Raw genomic sequence first — 20,772 nt, 5'->3', positions numbered from 1 at the left:
AGCTGACAGTGCAGGTTTTGCACTGTCCAGCTCTGGGAGGCCCCGTTCACGGCTGTGTCCACCGTGGATCTGGACTGTTAATGTAACAATGTTGCGGCTGACGGTAGTTAAATGACTTGAGGAAGGAATGACTTTCCTAATTTTCACCAAGTCATCCTTTAGACTAGAGATGGGGTTTGCCCATATTTTTCAGCTGATGTTCAACTGTTATAAAAGATGAGAGCCCATCCCAAGCATCTTAAAAAGGAAAGTGAGCCTTCCTTGGTTTTATACAGCAGCAAGTAATATCAAGTTATCCTTAAGTACATGGTTCTTAATTGTGCAATGTCTGAATATAGCCTGTTTGGTGGGTCTATATTTGGGAAATCTCAGGAACACCACCAGGAACTATATGCAAATCTTCATTTCCCTAATAAACACCAACTAGCTATTTCTAGTCTTTTAAATTTTCTTGTCATGCAATACGAATAATAGACAAGAGTAAAAATGATGATTTTATGACTAAATTTTTAAAAGATAATGCAAACTGTTTTTATGCCATAAGTAGTGTTTTAATAGAAAAGTTATCAAGCAAATATGCCGATGTGAGACACGTTAGAACTTCCAAGCATCACTAGCCAGGTTTAAATTCCTCAAAACCAAGTCTATGCCCTTACTAACTCACAAACCCCCAGGATGTTAGAGCTAAAATAGATCATTTTTAGAATTCCCTCTTCTAACCCCTCTGTACCTGCAGACAGAGGAGCCAGAGCACAGAGCAATGAAGGGACTTGCCTCACATCACAAAGCTGGTGAAACAGCAAAGCGAGGGGCAGATCCCAGCTCTTAGGCTACAGCCCCGTCATTTTTATACGTATTGTCTAATGAATAGATTTGAATGAGGAGAGACAAGGAAATAATAGAAAAGGGCTTGATATGTTCATGGCTTAATTTGCAATTCAGTTATTGAATGAGGTAATGCTAATTATTTAGACTAGAAAATAACCTCTCCATTTGAAATGTTATCATTGATACCCATGAGAAAGTTAAAACAGAGATTTTCGCCCTTAAATAAAACAACTTCTAAATAGTGTCTTCTGTTGCAAGTGTGGGGTAAGCAAAGAGGTGTACCATACTTGGGCATCTCTACTCTAATGTAATTGGAGAGCCGTGCTAGAATGATGTAGTTGTTAATGTATGATAATCACTTTGTATTTGGCACAGAACCTACCATAAATGTAAATATTTAAAAGAGAAACATTGTTTCCCTCAAAAATGATGCCAACAGGAAAAAAGGAATAAACATCAAAAATTGAAGGGACACTATACATAAGAAGAAAATCACATTTTAGAGCAATGAAAGCTGATCACCACTTGCTTTCAGCCTCCAAGAGCCCACATGGAAAAAGGCTTATTTCAAAATGAGACAGATGTGGGTTCATATACTGGCTCTTATACTAACTTGTGGATGCTGGTGGGCTCTTTCAATTTTATGCCTCGGTTCCTTCCTTACCAAGATAGAGCTATTATTAGCGGGATATCCAGAGTTCTGTTTGTAAGATTATTTTTTGTACCTTTTGAGTTTTATTAAGTTGAACTCAGGTCAATTTTGCTTCAGTTTTGCCACGTCTAACATAGTAGATCGGAGTTAGAAGCAATTAATGCCAGGGCCTTAAGTCATCATATTAGGTGGAAAGTGAATAAAATTAAAATTCCATCTGCAATTCCTTTAAACTAAAATATATATATGATACAGTAATTTTTACACTCTCTAGAGTTTGAGAACCATTGAGCCAGATTTAAGAGAGACATAAAAGGAAAGTCTTTATGTAGCTGTCTTGGAATTAACTCTGTCTTTAGATTAGCTATCAAGTTTGTAGCCAAAAGGAAGATGGGTGGAGTTTTTTTTTTACAGTGTTCCTGCTTGCCTTCAAGGTTACTTATTATATTTCAATATGGAGCTGTGTCTATGGCCTTAATACATAGACAGATTTTATGATATTGTGAGGATTAAATAAAATAGATGATGAATTCATATCTCATATGGGGAGTAGTATATAAATTATGAATATGACATAACTCAATTCTAATTTATAAAAGCAGTAAGTGTGTTCTGTAAAAGTCCTTGTTTTTAAATCATCAAGCTTTTGGTTAGTTTTAGAATATTTATCTATCTGAAGTACAATAGGCCACTTCAGAAGATCTGTCCTCACTTTTATGACCCTAGCATTAGAAGAATCTCTCTTCTCCATGGATTTTCCTCTCTCCTTGACCTGGCTGCTTGGTCTTTCATTTTGCCAGTGACCTTACACCAAGCCAACATATGTGACTTTTCTCATTCCAATTACATTTCTTCTGATGCAAATGTTCTCATTAAAAACCTCAAGGGCTATTCAAAATAAACATGACCAGATTTTTTTTTTTTCTTTTAGGTTGGTTCTTATCTAACCAGCCCATCAGGACCGCACTAATGATGTCAAAGGTCAGGTCTGTCAAAGACCCTCACAGTCATTTATTATAATTTACCACTCTTCTGAGGGTTTATTTATTGACAAGGGCTTAAGGAACTCCAAATAAATGAATACATAAATCCTAGGACATGACAACAAAAATTGAAAAGAACATTTGCTTATCACTGATGTCAGTTATCTAAACTGCCACGGTAATTTGTGCTCCAGCTTTCACAGGACAGTGGGCCATGCTTCACTAACTGATCCACAGCCCTGTTCCTAACATTGACAACCACACCCTTCTGAAAGTGAACAGCAGGGAATGGACATCTCAAATATAAAACCCTTATCTCGTGACCCACAGAAGGTGACGAATAAATGTCTGACATTTAATCCAACAGTTGAGTAAAATCAAACCCACAGATCAGCTGCCCAAGCGTTTTCAGTGCAGTATTTTCTATTCCCATCAACGCTCCTTCAGAAAAAGGGATAAATTATTAAATCCAAAGGCAGTGATAAATAAATCCATAGTATTAAAGACATCGGATAGAAAAAGTAAAGTGATGAAAAGTCCTGAAGTAAAGAGGCCAATTCCTAGCATACATCACCCTATCTGCTGGGTTTTTAGGCAAAAAGAAAACAAGCAAAAGCGCTGGCCTGCCCCTATGTGATCTTGAAGGAGTCCTAGCTTTGCTGCAGTTGTGAAAGGTGGTACCCTTCTTAATCCCCTTGGAGTTTACTTTGCATCCTGGAAGCTGAAGACTTTGCATTTGTCCTCTCACACCAATCTGTTTGGGGCTCCCTAGGTGTTCAGCAGGTTTCTGCGGGCTAAAGTTCCTAACCACATCCGTGCTTTCAAAATCAGGAAAATGTTTTACCAGAAAGGAAAAAATGAAAAAGTAAACCACACTCATTATACCGGAGACAGCAGAGCACTGTGTTGGGCAGCCAGTCCACGGACAGAATATTTATTTGCCAGCTGGGACACTACGCATATCAAGGACTATACAAACACAGCTATGACATCAACTTCTTCCAAACTATAGATAAAAGCACTCACTGTCTGACACTCACAATTATGCTTTCCTATCAAACTGCTGTGTTGACAAGAATTTCACTGGAAACTGACTAACGCCTTCTCAAACGCCTACCATAGCGGTGATAAACGCACCAGGCTAAAGTGAAGAGCAGCCTATTTGTAAAGTAAATTACTTCCTCACATTAAATGCACCTGGGATTCTGGGGGCCCTGGTATGCAGTGTGTCCAGACTACAATTCACACACAGAGTTCTGCCACTTCCTCTGTAAGTGAGAATTAATGGAAGAGCAGGGTGACCTGTAAATTTTTTAATGAGTAGAAAGTGCTAAATTTGCAGACTGCATAACATTTTAATTTCCCAAAGTCAGGCAGTTCACTGATGCAGGCACAATTCTAGGCAGTTCTTGTTTGTAAATTGCAATTTCTAATTTGTCTACTGTGGCATAAACCCTCTTCAGCAAGAAGGAGTAATTCTAAATTCAGATTTGAACTCTTACATATCTCTATGTGAGACTCCAATCTTCAAATGGGATTAAAAACCAAAGTCTGTAGGAATAGCTGTGGTAACGTAATAATCTACTTGAGTGTATTCATAAGTATATACAATGTACCATTTCTGGACCAAACCACATATATAGTCCTTAGGTTGCTATTTTCAAAAGTAAGAGGTAAGCATGGATTAAACCATTATATGCCAACCATAACAGAGCAGATCTTACTACAGATTCATTATAAAGATTATAAAAGTTAAAAGTTATCAGGTCTTGGTAATACAGTCGTATTTCAACATAAATGGTAAATACGCTTATTGGCTTAGCAGTTTGGGGGATTGTCTTAAGTGCTTTTTTTTATTCTCTTGTACCTCTTTCTGTGTCTAGTGTGTCCGCTCTCTTTCTCCCCTAAACCATTTTATGCAAATCCTATTTCAAAACCATATGGCAAGAACTGGAGCTACTTTCATATCATCTTAGAGATGATATAAAGAAACCTAAATGGGTACGCAGCACAAGAGACCTTCCATTACTGCCTTCTGAATAAGATACACTATTCTATAGTATTGTTAAGTAAAAAACGGTCTTATCTATTATTAATGTTAACTTTCTTGTATCCAAGATACCAGACATGTGTGCTTATTTTCAGTAGTGAAAAACACTCCAAGTCATTTACCCTTTCTTGTTCCATGCAATCCGTATCTCTTAGCATACCTAAGAACTCCAATATTAAATTTTGTTTTCTAATTAGCAATGTGCTTATAAACCAATAATGCCCAACTTCTTTCTGGTATATTAAGTGACGCTTAACAGTTTTTAATTATCCTTTAACAATGTATTCTAGTGAAATAACACCAATTCCTGGAAGTTCTTAATTTGAAAGTGGTGTCTCCAGTGTAAGTACTTTTCCAGACCACTGAGGATATACCCAGTGTAATATATACATGATACATGTTATACTTCAATAACTAATGTGTTTGGACAGCTTAAAAATTTAGTGGAGCTTCTGAAATTGCTTAAAGACCATGACCTTTTTTCACAAATGAAATTATATAGCACCACATAATGAATCCAATTTACTAAAGAGTTTAAGAATAAGTATGGTTGCAAGGACAGAGTGATATGTATATGATAAGCAACTAGGAAATAATGCAAAACTGTAATTCAGTTCCAAATCCCCATGTCTTCACAATCCTTTTGTATATGTACTTGGTTTACTGGCTATAAGTAACTCTTGCCACCAAGGATTTTATACAACTAGGATTTTATACAAGTATTTTATGCAATTACTTTTTATGTAACCTAATCTAAATCTAATCTAATTTGAATCAATGTGACCAAATTCCCAGGACAGATCAGTGATATTGCTACATCTCAAATAACGAAATGAGACTCCTGTTTCCAAGATCACGCAGTTGTTCTAGCCAATCCTCAACACTCCTTTTTAAAAAGTCATTTACAATTATAAGCATAATGAAATACTAAATACAAAGAATATTGAGAATTGAAAGCATATTGAAAAAGAAAAAAATTACCTGTAATCTCACTAGTGTAAATAAATAAATTTCATTCATCTTTTTCCCTAAGCTTACTTTTATATAGTTATGACTGAATGCATACATAAATCCATATTCTGCTTTTCCATGTTAAACCACCATAAATATTTTAGTGGCTATATGATATTCCACCTTATGGAAATAGCATTTATTACTTAATCATTGCTCTAGTTAGTATTGGACTTTTGTGTTTTTTACAATAAACTACAAAGAATATGAACGTATTTGGCACATATACTTTAGGTATTCATGTTAATTACTTAAAACTTATTCACTGATACAGGATTCTTGGATCAAAGGAGAGGAATAATTTTAAAGCTCTTAACTCATATTGTCAAACTGCTTCCCCAAATAATCACAAAAATTTGTGTTCCCATTTGCAAAATACAAGAGATTCTACTTTAGTGCACATTTGCTAACATTTAGCATTATTATATCTTTAAAATATTGAATAATTTTGTAAATAAATAACCTCGAAGTCTTTTGGTTAAAAACTTCAGTTGGCATTGAGGAAACATCTGTATTTTTAAGATGTCTTACACAAAAAATTTGGTAAACAATTTAGAAAACTTTTAATTATCCAACAAAAAATTAAACATTCTAGGAGCTTCCCTGGTGGCGCAGTGGTTGAGGGTCCGCCTGCCGATGCAGGGGACGCGGGTTCGTGCCCCGGTCCGGGAAGATCCCACATGCCGCAGAGCCACTGGGCCCGTGAGCCATGGCCGCTGAGCCTGCGCATCCAGAGCCTGTGCTCCGCAGCGGGAGAGGCCACAGCAGTGAGAGGCCCGCGTACCGCAAAAAAAAAAAAAAAGAATTAAACATTCTAAAAACTATAAAGTCTAAGGGAAAAAAAGTATCTAAATTAAAACTATGAGCAAAACCAATCTCTAATATGTGTTACTTAGGCAAAATGGGAAATGGAATTAAGAATGGCCCAATTAGGGCTTCCCTGGTGGTGCAGTGGTTGAGAGTCCGCCTGCCAATGCAGGGGACACGGGTTCGTGCCCCGGTCCGGGAAGATCCCACATGCCGTGAAGCAGCTGGGCCATGAGCCATGGCCACTGAGCCTGCGCGTCCGGAGCCTGTGCTCCGCAACGGGAGAGGCCGCAACAGTGAGAGGCCCGCGTACCGCAAAAAAAAAGAATGGCCCAATTAGATAGTCAAAGCCATTAATTGGACATTTTAAAATAAAGATAGAACTACACTGTAAGTTCCATTTCTTAACTTTCAATATTTCTCTATAATTGTGATTTAAGTATGTCTCTCATAAACAATGTAAAACTGGATTTTTCCTGTAATTTTGAATTTCCTTTAACAGGTAAATTTAATTCATTTACATTATTATCCTTGATATATGATAATCCCTAATATATACCATCTTATTTGTTTTCATTTAACTATACTTTTTCTTTCCTTTTTGCTCCTTTTCTGCCCTTAAAAATCTTATTTTGAATTTATATATTCAACCTTTATGTGTGTAGTCAGTCTTAACATTTTAATTGGGACACTTGAATCAGTAAAGCTTAACACAAGTAATATTACTGTTCTTTTCCTGAACAACACACAAAAATTAGAACATTTTAACTTAGATTACACCTTCCCATATTCTGTGTTAATGCCATCTATAGTTTAGTTCCATTTTATTTTTAACTGCCCCTTAACTGGTCCCTCAATTTTTTAAAGAATCGATTTTCATATTTTTAGTAGTTTATTCATTAAGAGTTTGTGAGTAGTAAGCTCTAATCTTGATTATCTCAAAAACTTTAAATTTTGCTCTCTTGAATAATAAATGTGGGACTTTTTCATTCTATCTTCCATGTGTTTTAACCTACCTTTTATATAATCACTCATTCTATCTTTCCTCCTTGTATTCTGAAAAGTTTCATGAGATCTACATTCCAGTTTACCAATTTTCTCTTCAGCTTTATCTAAAGCTGCCTCTGATCTGATCTGCTGTTTAATTTTCCATTGAGTTCTAACTTTCAGTGGATCACATTCCATTTGATTTTTCCCCAAATCTGTCTGTCCTCTTTATAATATTCTTTTCTTTCATTTGTGCTTATATTCCTTTTAAAAATAGTCTGTCTTTTAATTTTTATTTATTTTATAGTCTCACTCAGATTGCTGTAGGAGTCCATGTTATTAAAGTACTAACTCACCTATTTATTATGTTGCCAACTCTCTCTTACAGCAGACTATTCCCTTGGGTGATACAAAACTTTATGTTGTAAATTCATTTTCAGGAGTGGGCTATCTTTATCATAGACCAATGCACTTGGGTTGTGAAAAGAACTCTAGAAAATGGCTTGCTGTTCACTTCCACTGGTACCCCAGTTTTACTAACTTTATAAACTGCACATACTTTGCTTTTTGTTCCCTGTACTGTATCTTAGACTCCATACCCAGAACTGGGTGTCAGAGTGTGGTTTTATCACAGGTTTAAGTGAAGACTTCATTTTTCTCTTCTCTACCGTGAATTTTCCTGTAGCTTCGCTGGGCTGATGGGTAAAAAATTTCTAGTTATTTTTCATGGTGAGAGCAGCCATTTATGAGACCCAGTTTTATTCAAGGTTCTGGCTTTCAACTCTCAGCCTCAGAACTGAAATCCTAAAGTCTAATCCCTAGGACTTACATCCATGTCTAATGCTCCTCTTGGTTATTCTGGTGTCCACTCACAGAGGTATACTTCTCTAGATTTGAGTTCCTACTTCATTTCTGCCACTTGAGGATTTCTCTTTCTTTTGAGCTTGATATGCCCTCTCTCTCTCTCTCTCTCTCTCTCTCTCTCTCACACTCACACACACACACACACACACTCCAAATGTGTGTATGTCTTTTAAGTTTAAACATTTTATCCAATATTTCTACATATTTTGAGTCAAAGGTATTTATAATGAGAGAAATGGCTAAGGAAGAAATATGTCTGAATATTATTTTGAACAAATTAGTGAATAAACACTGAAGCAATATTTTCTATATATTTCACATTGTATTGCTCTTAAGTACCAATCTGACTTTTAAAATATACTACACTGTGTTATCTACGTAACTCTGAATTCTACTGACATCCATTATGAACTCCAAATTTCTCCTTCCTAGCAGTATATCTACATTTATATCCAAATCATTTGTAGACAATTTTGAGTAGATTCAGAGGTTGTACTGCCTCCCTAGTCCAATGGTAAGTAGGCTAGCTTTACTTTGAGATAAATAGCTCTTTATCAGTATTGCAATATTATCAGTGCATTGAAGACACTAATTTTCCTAAAGTACATAAACATTAAATGATAACTCCTAATTGTCAACTGCAAGTTTCTAGCTCTTTTCTACTCCCATTCTTTTTCTTAATGCAGACCATGTCCCTCTTACAAGTTTGGTACTTACACTATCAGAAAGCCTTTTGTTTTCCAAAATAAGGACCAAGAACATTATCGTTTCTTTGCAAAACTTTGTCAGCAATACTATGCCAGAAACACCCAGCTTACTGGTAAACAGAAACTATAGCTTTCACTGTAAAATACTATAATTATTCAGTGCAACAGTATCTGAGGTTTTTATGACTGAGGAAATCAATAATAGCACAAACTACAGTTCTCCTTTGCACTAGAGTAGATACAGCAGGGCAGATGAAAGAGTTTATTGACCTAGTAGAAACTGTTACTACAGCAAATCAGAATTATGAAATGAAACAGCTTTTTAACTAATTAATTCAAACACCCAAATGTTCCAGGCTAATAGGAGACTTGATAAATAAACAAATAACACCTCTTGTAGCCTCATTTCCTTTCCTTACTTACACACACACCTCACGCCATCATTATTGGTAAACATCCAATCATTAGAAAAAATTCTATTAATGCTGTAAGAAATCAGCTAGATGCTAAGGGGATGCTATGTCATGAAAGTGTTAACTTGAATATTTCATGCTTGTATTTGACAAATGTCATAATTTATAATGTGTCATTTGTGTAAGTAATAAAAGGCCCAATGTTCCATCTTGCAGCATTGTACTCCTTGTTAAATATGTTGCTTTAGGAATTTAAAATTATGCACAATAGAAACAGTAGGCATTAAATCACCCAAAGTTGAAAAGTATAATATTGAGAAAGGGAGTGACAGAGAGAAACTTCAAATATTGCTACTTTCAATCACATGAATCAATTTGCTCAGCACTACAAGAATACTAAATTATAAAAATGTTAAAAAATAACTTGTGTATGGTATGTTTTCATTTTAATCGTCAACTCAGACTAACACCAAGAGGAACAAACCCTGGATCTCTGGATAAATGGTTAGTAAAAGAGCTGTATTCTTTTCATTCTGTGTTTCTGGTACAAACTCAGATGCACAGCAGTCGTTCCCAAATCACAACCAGAAGCTATGCTTTACACCCAGCTGCAGTCTGTTCTCAAAGAATACCATGTACCGTGGACAGAAAAATAAGAGGCCCACTGGATTTTTATTCTGTGTCAGCAATGTAATTACCTATTTGTATTTTAAGTAAGGTTTCTTTTTAAAGGTCCCTGTGTGTATAGACTCTGGAAAGTAAACAGAATTTCATAAATGTGCTGAAAATATCTTATTCTTAAATGACAAATACAAATATATTCCACAAGCAATCTGTAATGTGTTATAAGAAATGTCAACATTTGGCTGCCATTAGGTAAGATCCAAAGACAGCACACTGTTTGATCCATTCGTCTGTTATAGGTGTGATTTCAGAACAATTCTTAGTACCTTAATTCATGGTCATAAAAGGGATGGTAAATTCTGTACATCTAAGGGCTCCTCAATAGAGGAGTGAGAGTCTGCAAATATGCAAATCAAACCATCTCACTAAGAAAATCTAAGGAAAAAGGCCATGAAAAATGTGGAATATTTAGCTTATAGCACCTATTATATTCTTGAGCCAATCGTCTACACCCATTTTTAAAAATTTATGTTTTATAAACATTAGTCCCTTTAGATAAATGTTATAATTTCTAATACAAACCCAGCATATTCAAGGTGTTGTGAAGATGTTCACACTAAACACTTGTAAACTGGTAAATCTACTTGCAGAAATATTTCCTGTCCTTATACATATATTTTAAATTTCATGGACACTGGTTCAGTAACAGCCATGAATTAGAAATAAATAGCTTACTATTTGGAAGTCATGTGACTCTATGAGGAGTTTAGGGTGCCCTTTTGTGCACTATAATAAAACTGAGTAGCACTTCCCTGCCCTGAAAAGAATGACAGCCCCTCCATGGAAACAACTAAATCCCTTTTTGCTCATGGAAAAGCAATACTGTGTGTGTCATTTGTTAACTGGATACAGTTATTTTTCATACTGTGTTCTGGGAGATTCATTTTTTTCAATTTTGACAGAGACCCATGATATTGGTATAGTACTGCATTTTTGTTTAAGAAATTTTTATTTTTTGATATTTCCTTTAAAGAAATCCAAATGGTTAAACCCCAGACCTCCCCAGTGTCTGTCGTTTGCTCAAATAGACTTACTCTGCATGCACAGACCATCCGTGCAGTTCTTGGATTGCAGGACGAGGCCGTCGCAGTCCTTGCCTCCGTTCTTGGGGGCTGGTGCCGTGCACTCCCTCCTGCGCCAGTGCGTGCACTCGGTCCCACAAGTTGACCACTTGCTCCATGAGGTCCACCTGCCATCCACTGCCACACAAAAACCAGCATCGGGTCAAAGGGAGAAGGAACTTTTTGAGGGCAGAGAGGAGCAGAGCACAAGCAGAAACAAAACAACACCAAACACTGAAGAAAATGCCCCCCCGCCCCCCCTCCCCCGCCGAGGAACACTGCATTCATTTTAACTGCTGAAGTAGTGCATGCTCTACATACATTGTGTGGGCTCTTCGAACTTCCCTTACGAGGTGTGTGACTATTTCTTCACTGACCAAGCAAACGGAAGCTTAATGGGACACACAGAAACCAAAGCTGTCACCAGGAGCTGCATAAAAGTAAATCCTGGTGGTTTCTCTATTAAAGGGGAAATGTCTGGATTTTGGATTGAAAATTAGGGAAGCTCTTTTTGGATCCAAGATTCCTTCCTGCATAATGTAATGTGGGTAGTGCAAGTAAACCTCTGTGGGGTTCAGGAGAAGAGGCTGGTAGAGTGTGGAAGAAATCCATCCATCCATCCATCCATCCATCCATCCATCTACCTGCACCCCTCATCTACATCCTATACACTCTTTTTATTTTTTCATCCATGCTGCTTGATTCTAACATCTTCTGCAATGACTTCTTGAAGTCTATATTATTTTCCATTTATTATTTGATGATTTCATTCCATTATTTGATGATATATGTTGCTATTTTTATTTTAAAAATAATATTTAAGCACATTCCTTAATGTGAATTAATTCACATTCCTGAATTCCTGTGATTCAGTCATTTAGAATAGATTCACTTTCTTCTTAATTTTTGTGCTTGACTTGTTAGTAAACTTCAGTGATAAAGAGCTAAGATATCTCTATTTTAAAAACACATAACTTAAATACTCTAGTACATTCTTTAAAGGTTCTTACATAAATAAGAGGAAAATATTAAAATAAGAGTTAAATTTTTAAAAATTTCCCTGAAATACATAAATAATCATCTAGGATTCAATGTAAGACAATCGCAAACATCATTTATTGAACATGCAATGTACACGTGCTATACCTACATATTGACAGAAATTAGATCAATTTTAATAATCTACATAGTTTGGGAAATCTGTGTGATTTCATATTCAAATTATTGTGTAACTATATGTATTATGCATAATATGTATAGAGATATAAATATGCCCACATGAAAAAATGATGAAAGTATTAATATTTCAATTGTACAGTTAGCTATATAAGCAACTCCCAGCCATCTGAAGAAAAGACATTTGCTTTGACCTAGACCATCCCAAAGTACACACACAAACACACATTTCTATTTCCACTAAATGCTCAGTGCATTTCTAATTATGGGAGTCAGTATGCAGACAAAATATAGGAGCGTACAAGAGAAAATACTGAAATACTTAGCCTAGCTAAGTGTCAAAGTTTGTTCCATAAATAAAAGCTCTCAAAGGGTTCAGTGTGGGATACTGTTTTGATATTCAGAAATGAAAACAGGAATATAAAATTTATATTATGGTTTTCTCTCCAGTTCACTTCTCCAACCCATCTCTGAGAAAGTTCTACTAAAAGGATGAACCTGACATAAGTTAGGCACAATAAAGGGAAGTAAGTAGTCTTTGTATCTAAATAATGAAAGTGACAATATAATAGCTACCCCAATGGGATACGATAAATTTATGGGTTATTACAAAATAATTTGAGCTTAATTTTTTTAATATATTTTATAATTGGATATTTTAGTGGGTTTTGGTTTTGGCAAATATTAACTTCAATTTCCCACAGGATAAGACCTTGGGACAACATGAGATAGCACAGAAAGATGTTCAGAGGCAAAGGGATGCAATCTTGCTATAGGTACCATTGCAAATAACTCAAAAATAGGTGACCAACATGTACAGATAATAGATGACTGCACTGTATTTTCAAAATCCATTAGCTCATGTGTCAGAAAGCTTAGACTTCCTTTTAATTCATTCCAGATGTTTTATTTGCCTTTGCCCAGAAACTGACACCAAATATCAAGTACTTCACCTAAAACATTTTCTAAATTTCAGTTCCAATTAATTTCCATGGCTTTCTGGAGATCAAGGTTGTTATCCTAAACGTGTGGCTTTCAATGCTGCTCAAATGCCTTGAATTACAGATCCTGCAATCTTGGTTCCAACAGTTTTGTTGAGTAATAGAGAGGGATTATGTTTATGTGTGTTTAATCTCTTGTTTTATACTATTTTGTATGTTAGGGTAATAAAGTTAAGTACTCTTTTGGGGGAAAAGACCTGAGGTCCCAGCAATGTAAGCACTGAATGGGATGATGGATTTAAATAATGTTTACCACACACTCCTGCGAAGAATAAGGCTTTGTGGGACTTCCCTGGTGGCGCAGTGGTTAAGAATCCACCTGCCAGGGCAGGGGACACAGGTTCGAGCCCTGGTCCGGGAAGATCCCACATGCTGCGGAGCAACTAAGCCTGTGCACCACAACTACTGAGCCTGGGCTCTAGAGCCTGTGAGCCACAACTACTGAGCCCGTGTGCTGCAACTACTGAAGTCCGCATGCCTAGAACCTGTGCTCTGCAACAAGAGAAGCCACCGCAATGAGAAGCCTGTGCACCGCAAGGAAGAGTAGCCCCCACTCACTGCAACTAGAAAAAGCCCGTGAGCAGCAATGAAGACCCAACACAGCCAAAAGAAAAAAAAAAGACTAAAGATTTGTATATATACCCTAAAACATTTCTAGAATGGGAGGAGACATTTGGAAGGAGAGCGCTGGGTTGCTTACCTGGGCATAACGTGGTGCAGGCTATTTTCTGCACACTCTGCCCTTCACAGAAGGCACCACCATTGAGTGGGGCTGGGTTGGTGCAGGTCCTTGTGCGCTTCTGATACCCTCGTCCACAGCGGCTATTACACACGGACCACTCTGTCCAGGTAGACCAGCCACCGTTTACTGGAAAGAGATAAAAAATAAAATGTGAATTTAACATATGTGCATACACACAGAGACACACAAACCACACACAACACATAAAAGTTGTATCCCAAGTGACCATAAAAAAATCAAAAACTTCAAAGCTATAAGAGACCCTGGATATCATTTCACACGTATACACAATGGAATATTACTCAGGCATAAAAAGAAATGAAATTGAGTTATTTGTAATGAGGTGGATGGACCTAGAGTCTGTCATACAGAGTGAAGTAAGTCAGTAAGAGAAAAACAAATACCATATGCTAACACATATATATGGAATCTGAAAAAGAAAAAAAAAAAGGTTCTGAAGAACCTAGGGGCAGGACAGGAATAAAGACGCAGACATAGAGAATGGACTTGAGGACACGGGGAGGGGGAAGGATAAGCTGGGACGAAGTGAGAGAGTGGCATGGACATATATACACTACCAAATGTAAAATAGATAGCCAGTGGGAAGCAGCCACATAGCACAGGGAGATCAGCTTGGTGCTTTGAGACCACCTAGAGGGGTGGGATAGGGAGGGTGGGAGGGAGACGCAAGACGGAAGAGATACGGGGATATATGTATATGTATAGCTGGTTCACTTTGTTATAAAGCAGAAACTAACACATCATTGTAAAGCAATTATATTCCAATAAAGATGTTAAAAAAAATAAAATAAAATTGCATTGCAGAGCTGAAGAATCTAAGCACAGAGACAAATAAAATGAATTATCAACATCTATTTACCTATTCAGAAAATAGGACTGTGTTCTCCTCTCCTTAGCCAGTGTTGTTTTAAAAAAAATCCTCTTACCTAGTAAAGCGCCAAAAATTACTTTGGGCAACTTATCTCAAATAATATATGTTTACATCCTTACACCAAGGCTGTGAGTGACTATGAAGCATGGAAACTGATAAAATCATTGAGCCTTTTCTTAATAACAGATGACTGATTATTTTTCTTTAGTATATGTAAACTTTATAACCATTTAAGGACTTTTAGTTAGTTTCATTAATAAGTGAATCTAGTTTTTAAAGAAGTCTTGAGAGCTGGATTTTTAACTAATTGAGTATCTATTTGAATGAATTAGCGATTAGTTGATGTAACTGAAATGGACACCTATTTTGTGTATAAAGGGTATTTACGGTGTTTGGTGGAGCTGTCAGTATAGGTGTGATGATAAAACCTACTCCCTGGGACTTCCCTGGTGGTGCAGTGGTTAAGAATCCTCCTGCCAATGCAGGGGACACGGGTTCGAGCCCTGGTCCAGGAAGATCCCACATGCCGCGGAGCAACTAAGCCCGTGCGCCGCAACTACTGAGCCTGCGCTCTGGAGTCCGTGAGCCACAACTACTGAAGCTTGCATGCCTAGGGCCGGTGCTCTGCAACAAGAGAAGCCACAGCAATGAGAAGCCCGTGCACCACAATGAAGAGTAGCCCGTGCACCGCAATGAAGAGTAGCCCCTGCTCGCCACAGCTAGAGGAAGCCCACGCACAGCAATGAAGACTCAACACAGCCAATAAATAAATAAATAAATATATATATATATTAAAAACCTACTCCCTAACACTATGTTCACTACGTCTGTAGATCTTGCTCTAGAAAATACTCTGACATACTTTTGTATTTCAATATATGAGTCTGTGAAATCATTTTAATTAAGCAATTTCTAACAAAAATTATTTGCTGGTGGTTAAAACACGGCACAACTAGTATATGTATCTGCTTCCTGATGGTAAAGAATAGTGTTACTCAGATAACACAAACCTTACATGTGAACATCATATGCCCATCATCTCCTTCTCTAGAAACTTCTGCAATAGACAATAATCATGAATGTGTTATACATACAGACATAGACTATTTTTCACTGGAGAGTTATTTTTTATATAAAGATAAACTGAAATCAATTGTGATGTTCAATAATAGGAACATGATAAACATGTATGTTCGTGAGATTGACTCCCAGGCAGCTATTGGAAATGACTCAGTATACATGCACCCTATGTTCGTAGCAGCACTATTCACAATAGCCAAGACATGTCAACAACCTAAATGTCAATCGACAGGTGAATGGATAAAGAAGATGTACAGGGACTTCCCTTGTTGTCCAGTGGTAAAGAATCCTCCTTCCAATGCAGGGGACGCGGGTTCGATCCCTCGTGGGGGAATTAAGACCTCACATGCCATGGGACAGATAAGCCTGTGTGCTACAACTACTGAGCTTGTGCACCTCAACGAGAGAGCCCACGTGCTGCAAACTACAGAGCGCACATGCTCTGGAGCCCGCACACAACTAGAGAAAGAAAAACCCACATGCCACAACTAGAGAGAGGCCTGCGCGCCACAACAAAAGATCCTGCATGCCTCAAAAAAGATCCCGTATGCCGCACCTAAGACCCGATGCAGCCAAAAAATAAATAAAGGGGAAAAAAGGGCTAGCCATCACAGCCTTATTTAAAAAAAAAATGTGGTACATATATACAATAGAATACTACTTAGCCATAAAAAAGGACAAAATAATGCCATGTGCAGCAACATGGATGTACCTAGAGATTATCATACTAAGTGAAGTGAGTCAGAAAGAGAAAGGTAAATACAATATTACTTACAGGTAGAATCTAAAATATGACACAAATGAACCTATCTATGAAACAGAAACAGAATAAGGGATATAGAGAAGAGACTTACGGTTGTCAAGGGGGAGGGGAGTGGGGGAAGGAGGGATTGGGAGTTTGGGATTAGCAGATGCAAACTATTATACAGAGAATGGATAAACAACAAGGTCCTACTGTATAGAACAGGGAACTATATTCAATATCCTGTGATAAACCATAACAGAAAAGAATGTGTGTATATGTATATATATATGTATGTATAACTGAGTCACTTTGCTGTACAGCAGTAATTAACACAACATTGTAATTTAATCATACTTCAATTAAAAAATAAATTTAAAAAATGATGCTGTAGAAGTCTATTTAATAATACATGGATATTGCAACATTATGCGTTAAGTAAAAAAATATATTTAGAATCCTTATTTTAAAATCCTATTTATGCTAAGAAAATTCCAGTCGTATACACATCAATCTTTTTTAAAGCTGCCTCTGGATGACAAAAGGACAGGATTATAGGTATTTTTTTCTTTGAACGTTTTTCTGTGTTTCCCAAATTTTCTATAATGTATATTTGCAAACTAAAAATGATGCTAACAAAATTAAATATATACAACAGACTCTAAAATGAAATACCGGTTACATATATATGTTTTTCTGTGGACTATTAGTGAGTCCAACCTATGAGCCTTGGACAACTTATTTTACGAGGCCATGAAAAGGACAAGCTGATGTTTGACAGGTAGAGTTGCATTTAGCATTCCAAAAAGCAATTTAATCCACTTAACTTCACAAAACTCAAAATGTCATGGAATTATCAGTATAAATTGCTTACCAACACACTGGCAAGCCAATATCATAAACTTTTAGAGAAAAGACAGGTCTTGAAGATCCTAGGCTGATTCCCTCATTTTACAGAGGAGATACGGGCTCCGAGCATTCTGTTTAAGTGACCAACTGAAGGTCAGTTGGTGATAGAACTAGGCCTAGAACATAAGAGTCCTGACCCCTAGTCCCATGCTGTTTTCTAAACTCAAAATGCTTTAGTTGGTTGTGTTTGATTCTTCCTAAAGACAATGTTCAGCTTGTGCTTATGGATACTGAAAGCATGCCACACATAGGAAAAGAGATCTGCATGTATATTAAACATCTATGTAACACATCTATTTAGAGTCTGCCTTCATTAGTTATTTATGACTGATACAAGCTGTGATGTGCCCCACTTCTCTTTTCCATTTCCAATGCTGTTAATTAAGTCGTTCAGAGAGTTTAGAAAAAGACAAAGTGGGAAACGTTTCATTGTGACTTAAGGAAATTTAACTTCAGAGTATTCAGAGGATTTGAAACAAATATTATGCATCTGTCCTGTAATGAAAATGACGGTTTTAAAGCATCACTACATTCAGCCTTTCGAACACATCACAGTGGTTTCTGTTCTCATAACACCCTATAGCGTGAGGACACATCCAGCCAAATGGCACTACCTGCAGTAAGCGAGGGCCATGAGCCACATACTCGTGGCTGTCCTTCTTTCGTAGTCATTTAGACAAATCTCCTGGAGGGCCATTTAACACTGAAGCGGCCATGAAGAGCTTCCTTACATTCTAAGTGGTAGCCATGTCATTCCGGAGGTGGCAGAACCTCAAAATATTTCTCAGGGTCATTCAGTTTCCTCTGAGACAATAACTCATCAAGAATATGAAGACCTACTATGTATCTAACACTGTGAGAAATACATAAATTTACAGGGCTGTTCTCTTAGTCTACCAAGGAGCTTAAAAGCTTAGCTGGGGCGATGGAACTACGAGTGAAATGATGAGAAAACCACTGAGTGCCGAAGCAGACAGGCAGATAAAAGCATCACGTGCTGCAGCAAAACTGGGGGCAGAATCATTTAGTACTTCTGCAGAAATGATAGGCTTAGGGATGAGATGGATTAGAAAGGGCCAGAGAGTGGAAGAGCAGCTTTCTGAAGAAGTCATCATGTCGAAACTTGCTACAGGGTTAGGATTAGGGCTGCTTGACAATGGCAGCCCTTGTCTTCACTCTGGATGCCCCTGGTGGAGTGTAAAGCAAGTTCTAGGGAGTTCAAGTTGCTCCGATGTGTTCGGAGAGCATGTCAGCTCCAGTTTACCTGAGGTTTTGCAATGACTCTCCTGAGGCCCACAGAAAGAGCAGCAGACTGCCTGAAGCATCTTCATCTCGGAATTCCCTCTAGATCTCTGTAGTCCAGGCTATGGAGAGCGGGAGGGCCTAGGGAAGCAGGGAACCGTCCTGGTACTTAGGTAGATTTCCTTCATTCTCTTATAAACTGACTGACAAAGGACTAGGGATTTCTAAGTCTAGTTTTTCTATGAGTATCAGGAAGGCTGTTAAACCTCAATGTCCACATGAGACGCTGGAAGAGAGCCGCCATGGGGATTGAAAAGGGGCCTCTTCACCTGGTATTTTAAGATTAAAATGAGAAACTGCAGTTTGACCTCAACTAGATTGAGACCCCAAAAGCCCACTCACCATAGACTATGACAGTTGCGGTCGTGCTTTTCCTCTTGGCGACAATGTTTTTGGCAACACAAGTATAGTTGGCAGTATCCGAGAGGCGGGCCTGCTTGATGATGAGGTTGTGATCAATAGTAATATAAAAATTCCGATCTTCAACAGGATCAATGATGTCTTCATTTTTCAACCATTCCACCTAAAGATGCACGAGAGAAACAGATAAACTCCCCGTATGGATCCCGTGATGGCTGTCTGTCCTAACTTTTGTTTTGCAGTGTGGATAACATTGTTCCACGCCACGGACTTCTGCAAAGTGGAGAGAGTAACTTTCTGAGGTCACATTAAGTATCACTCACCTGCCAAACATGCTGATTCTGTCTGTACTACATTATTCTCAAATGTCAATGACCCGACTGGGAAATACAGTGTTCAAATTGTTTTCACTTTGCCCTCCAGGCAGGAATTGGGAATGTGCATTGCCAAGTTCAGAACCCCATCAAAAATAATAGGCTAAGCATTTCAAACTGAACTCAAACCTTTTGCTATTTGATTTGTTTACTCTTGGCAACGTACCTGCTGCTTTTCAGCAGAGAATATAAGGACTATTAAAAAAGCTCAAAAGGCACCTTAGACATCGTGTAGCTCTAATAAAACATTTGGATGATTTATGTGTAACATATGGATTAAATTCCCCTAAAAGTGCACTTACTTTAAAATATAGCAAACACATATTTAGAGATGTATCTAAGCCAAAATCTTGGGAGGAAAAAAAAAAAAGGTTTTCTACTAACTCTCAATATAATCTAAATAGCATGTAAGTCACAGTCAAATTTCTCTTTCTGTCTATCTCTAGCATCAAATCTTTGGCTTACGGTTTGCTTCTGGAGAACCTGACCTAAGACATGACTGTTCAAAACTACTGAACTATTTTTCCTGTGCAAATATCAGTTTAGCAACAGCAATGTTAGCCTTACAGAATGAAAGGAGGGAAATATATCTGTATAAGATGTCCTTATGAAGGATAAACTATTTCTTGTTCCATAAATTGCCTTTTTCCCCTATGCACAGGTTTTTTCCATAAAGCAAAACAACATTGATATTTACCACACTTAAACTTTCCTTTTACATTAGTGTGGATACCCATACAAGTAACCTTTAGTGGTAGGGAGTCAATAGTATTGCCATTTTCAAAATCTTAAGGAGCTTCCCTTGCACCACAAGAGGTCTGGAAATTAATCTCTAAATCTGTCAGTGGGCTGGATGTTACACAGCTCTAAATTACATCTAACACAGGGACTCTAAAACAATGATTCCCTAATCCTTAGAAGAGAGGACAAAATTTAAAGGGAAAAATAAAATACAATCATCTTATAATAAACATATGAGGATGTAGATAAGAGTAACTATTTGTAAAGACGTAAATTTTGAAATAGCTAAACAGTGTTGATATTTACACTAATGGAAGTGAGAAAGCGTGAAATCCATCTAAAATAGTGGAGTTTTAAAACATGCATTTTGTTTTCAATAAAGACAGCACATTCAGTCCTGTGCTTG

At 37.3% G+C, this 20,772-nt stretch overlaps 1 protein-coding gene across 2 annotated transcripts in view; it reads right to left on the bottom strand.

Annotated features, from left to right (window-relative positions):
* Window positions 1-20,772, bottom strand: part of UNC5C (unc-5 netrin receptor C) — a 397,062-nt gene that overhangs the window by 49,868 nt on the left and 326,422 nt on the right. For both annotated transcript variants that reach the window (XM_030865643.2, XM_060299770.1), the window contains exons 5-7: window positions 19,234-19,414; window positions 13,925-14,092; window positions 11,021-11,185 (exon numbers count right to left, since the gene is read on the bottom strand). In XM_030865643.2, the coding sequence (XP_030721503.2) occupies window positions 11,021-11,185; window positions 13,925-14,092; window positions 19,234-19,414 (514 nt within the window). The remainder of the gene's footprint in view (window positions 1-11,020; window positions 11,186-13,924; window positions 14,093-19,233; window positions 19,415-20,772) is intronic.

Source organism: Globicephala melas, chromosome 5, assembly GCF_963455315.2.
Source record: "Globicephala melas chromosome 5, mGloMel1.2, whole genome shotgun sequence".
Lineage (NCBI taxonomy): Eukaryota > Metazoa > Chordata > Mammalia > Artiodactyla > Delphinidae > Globicephala > Globicephala melas.
Note: the sequence above shows the minus strand (reverse complement) of the source record. Positions and strands in the feature narration are given on the sequence as shown.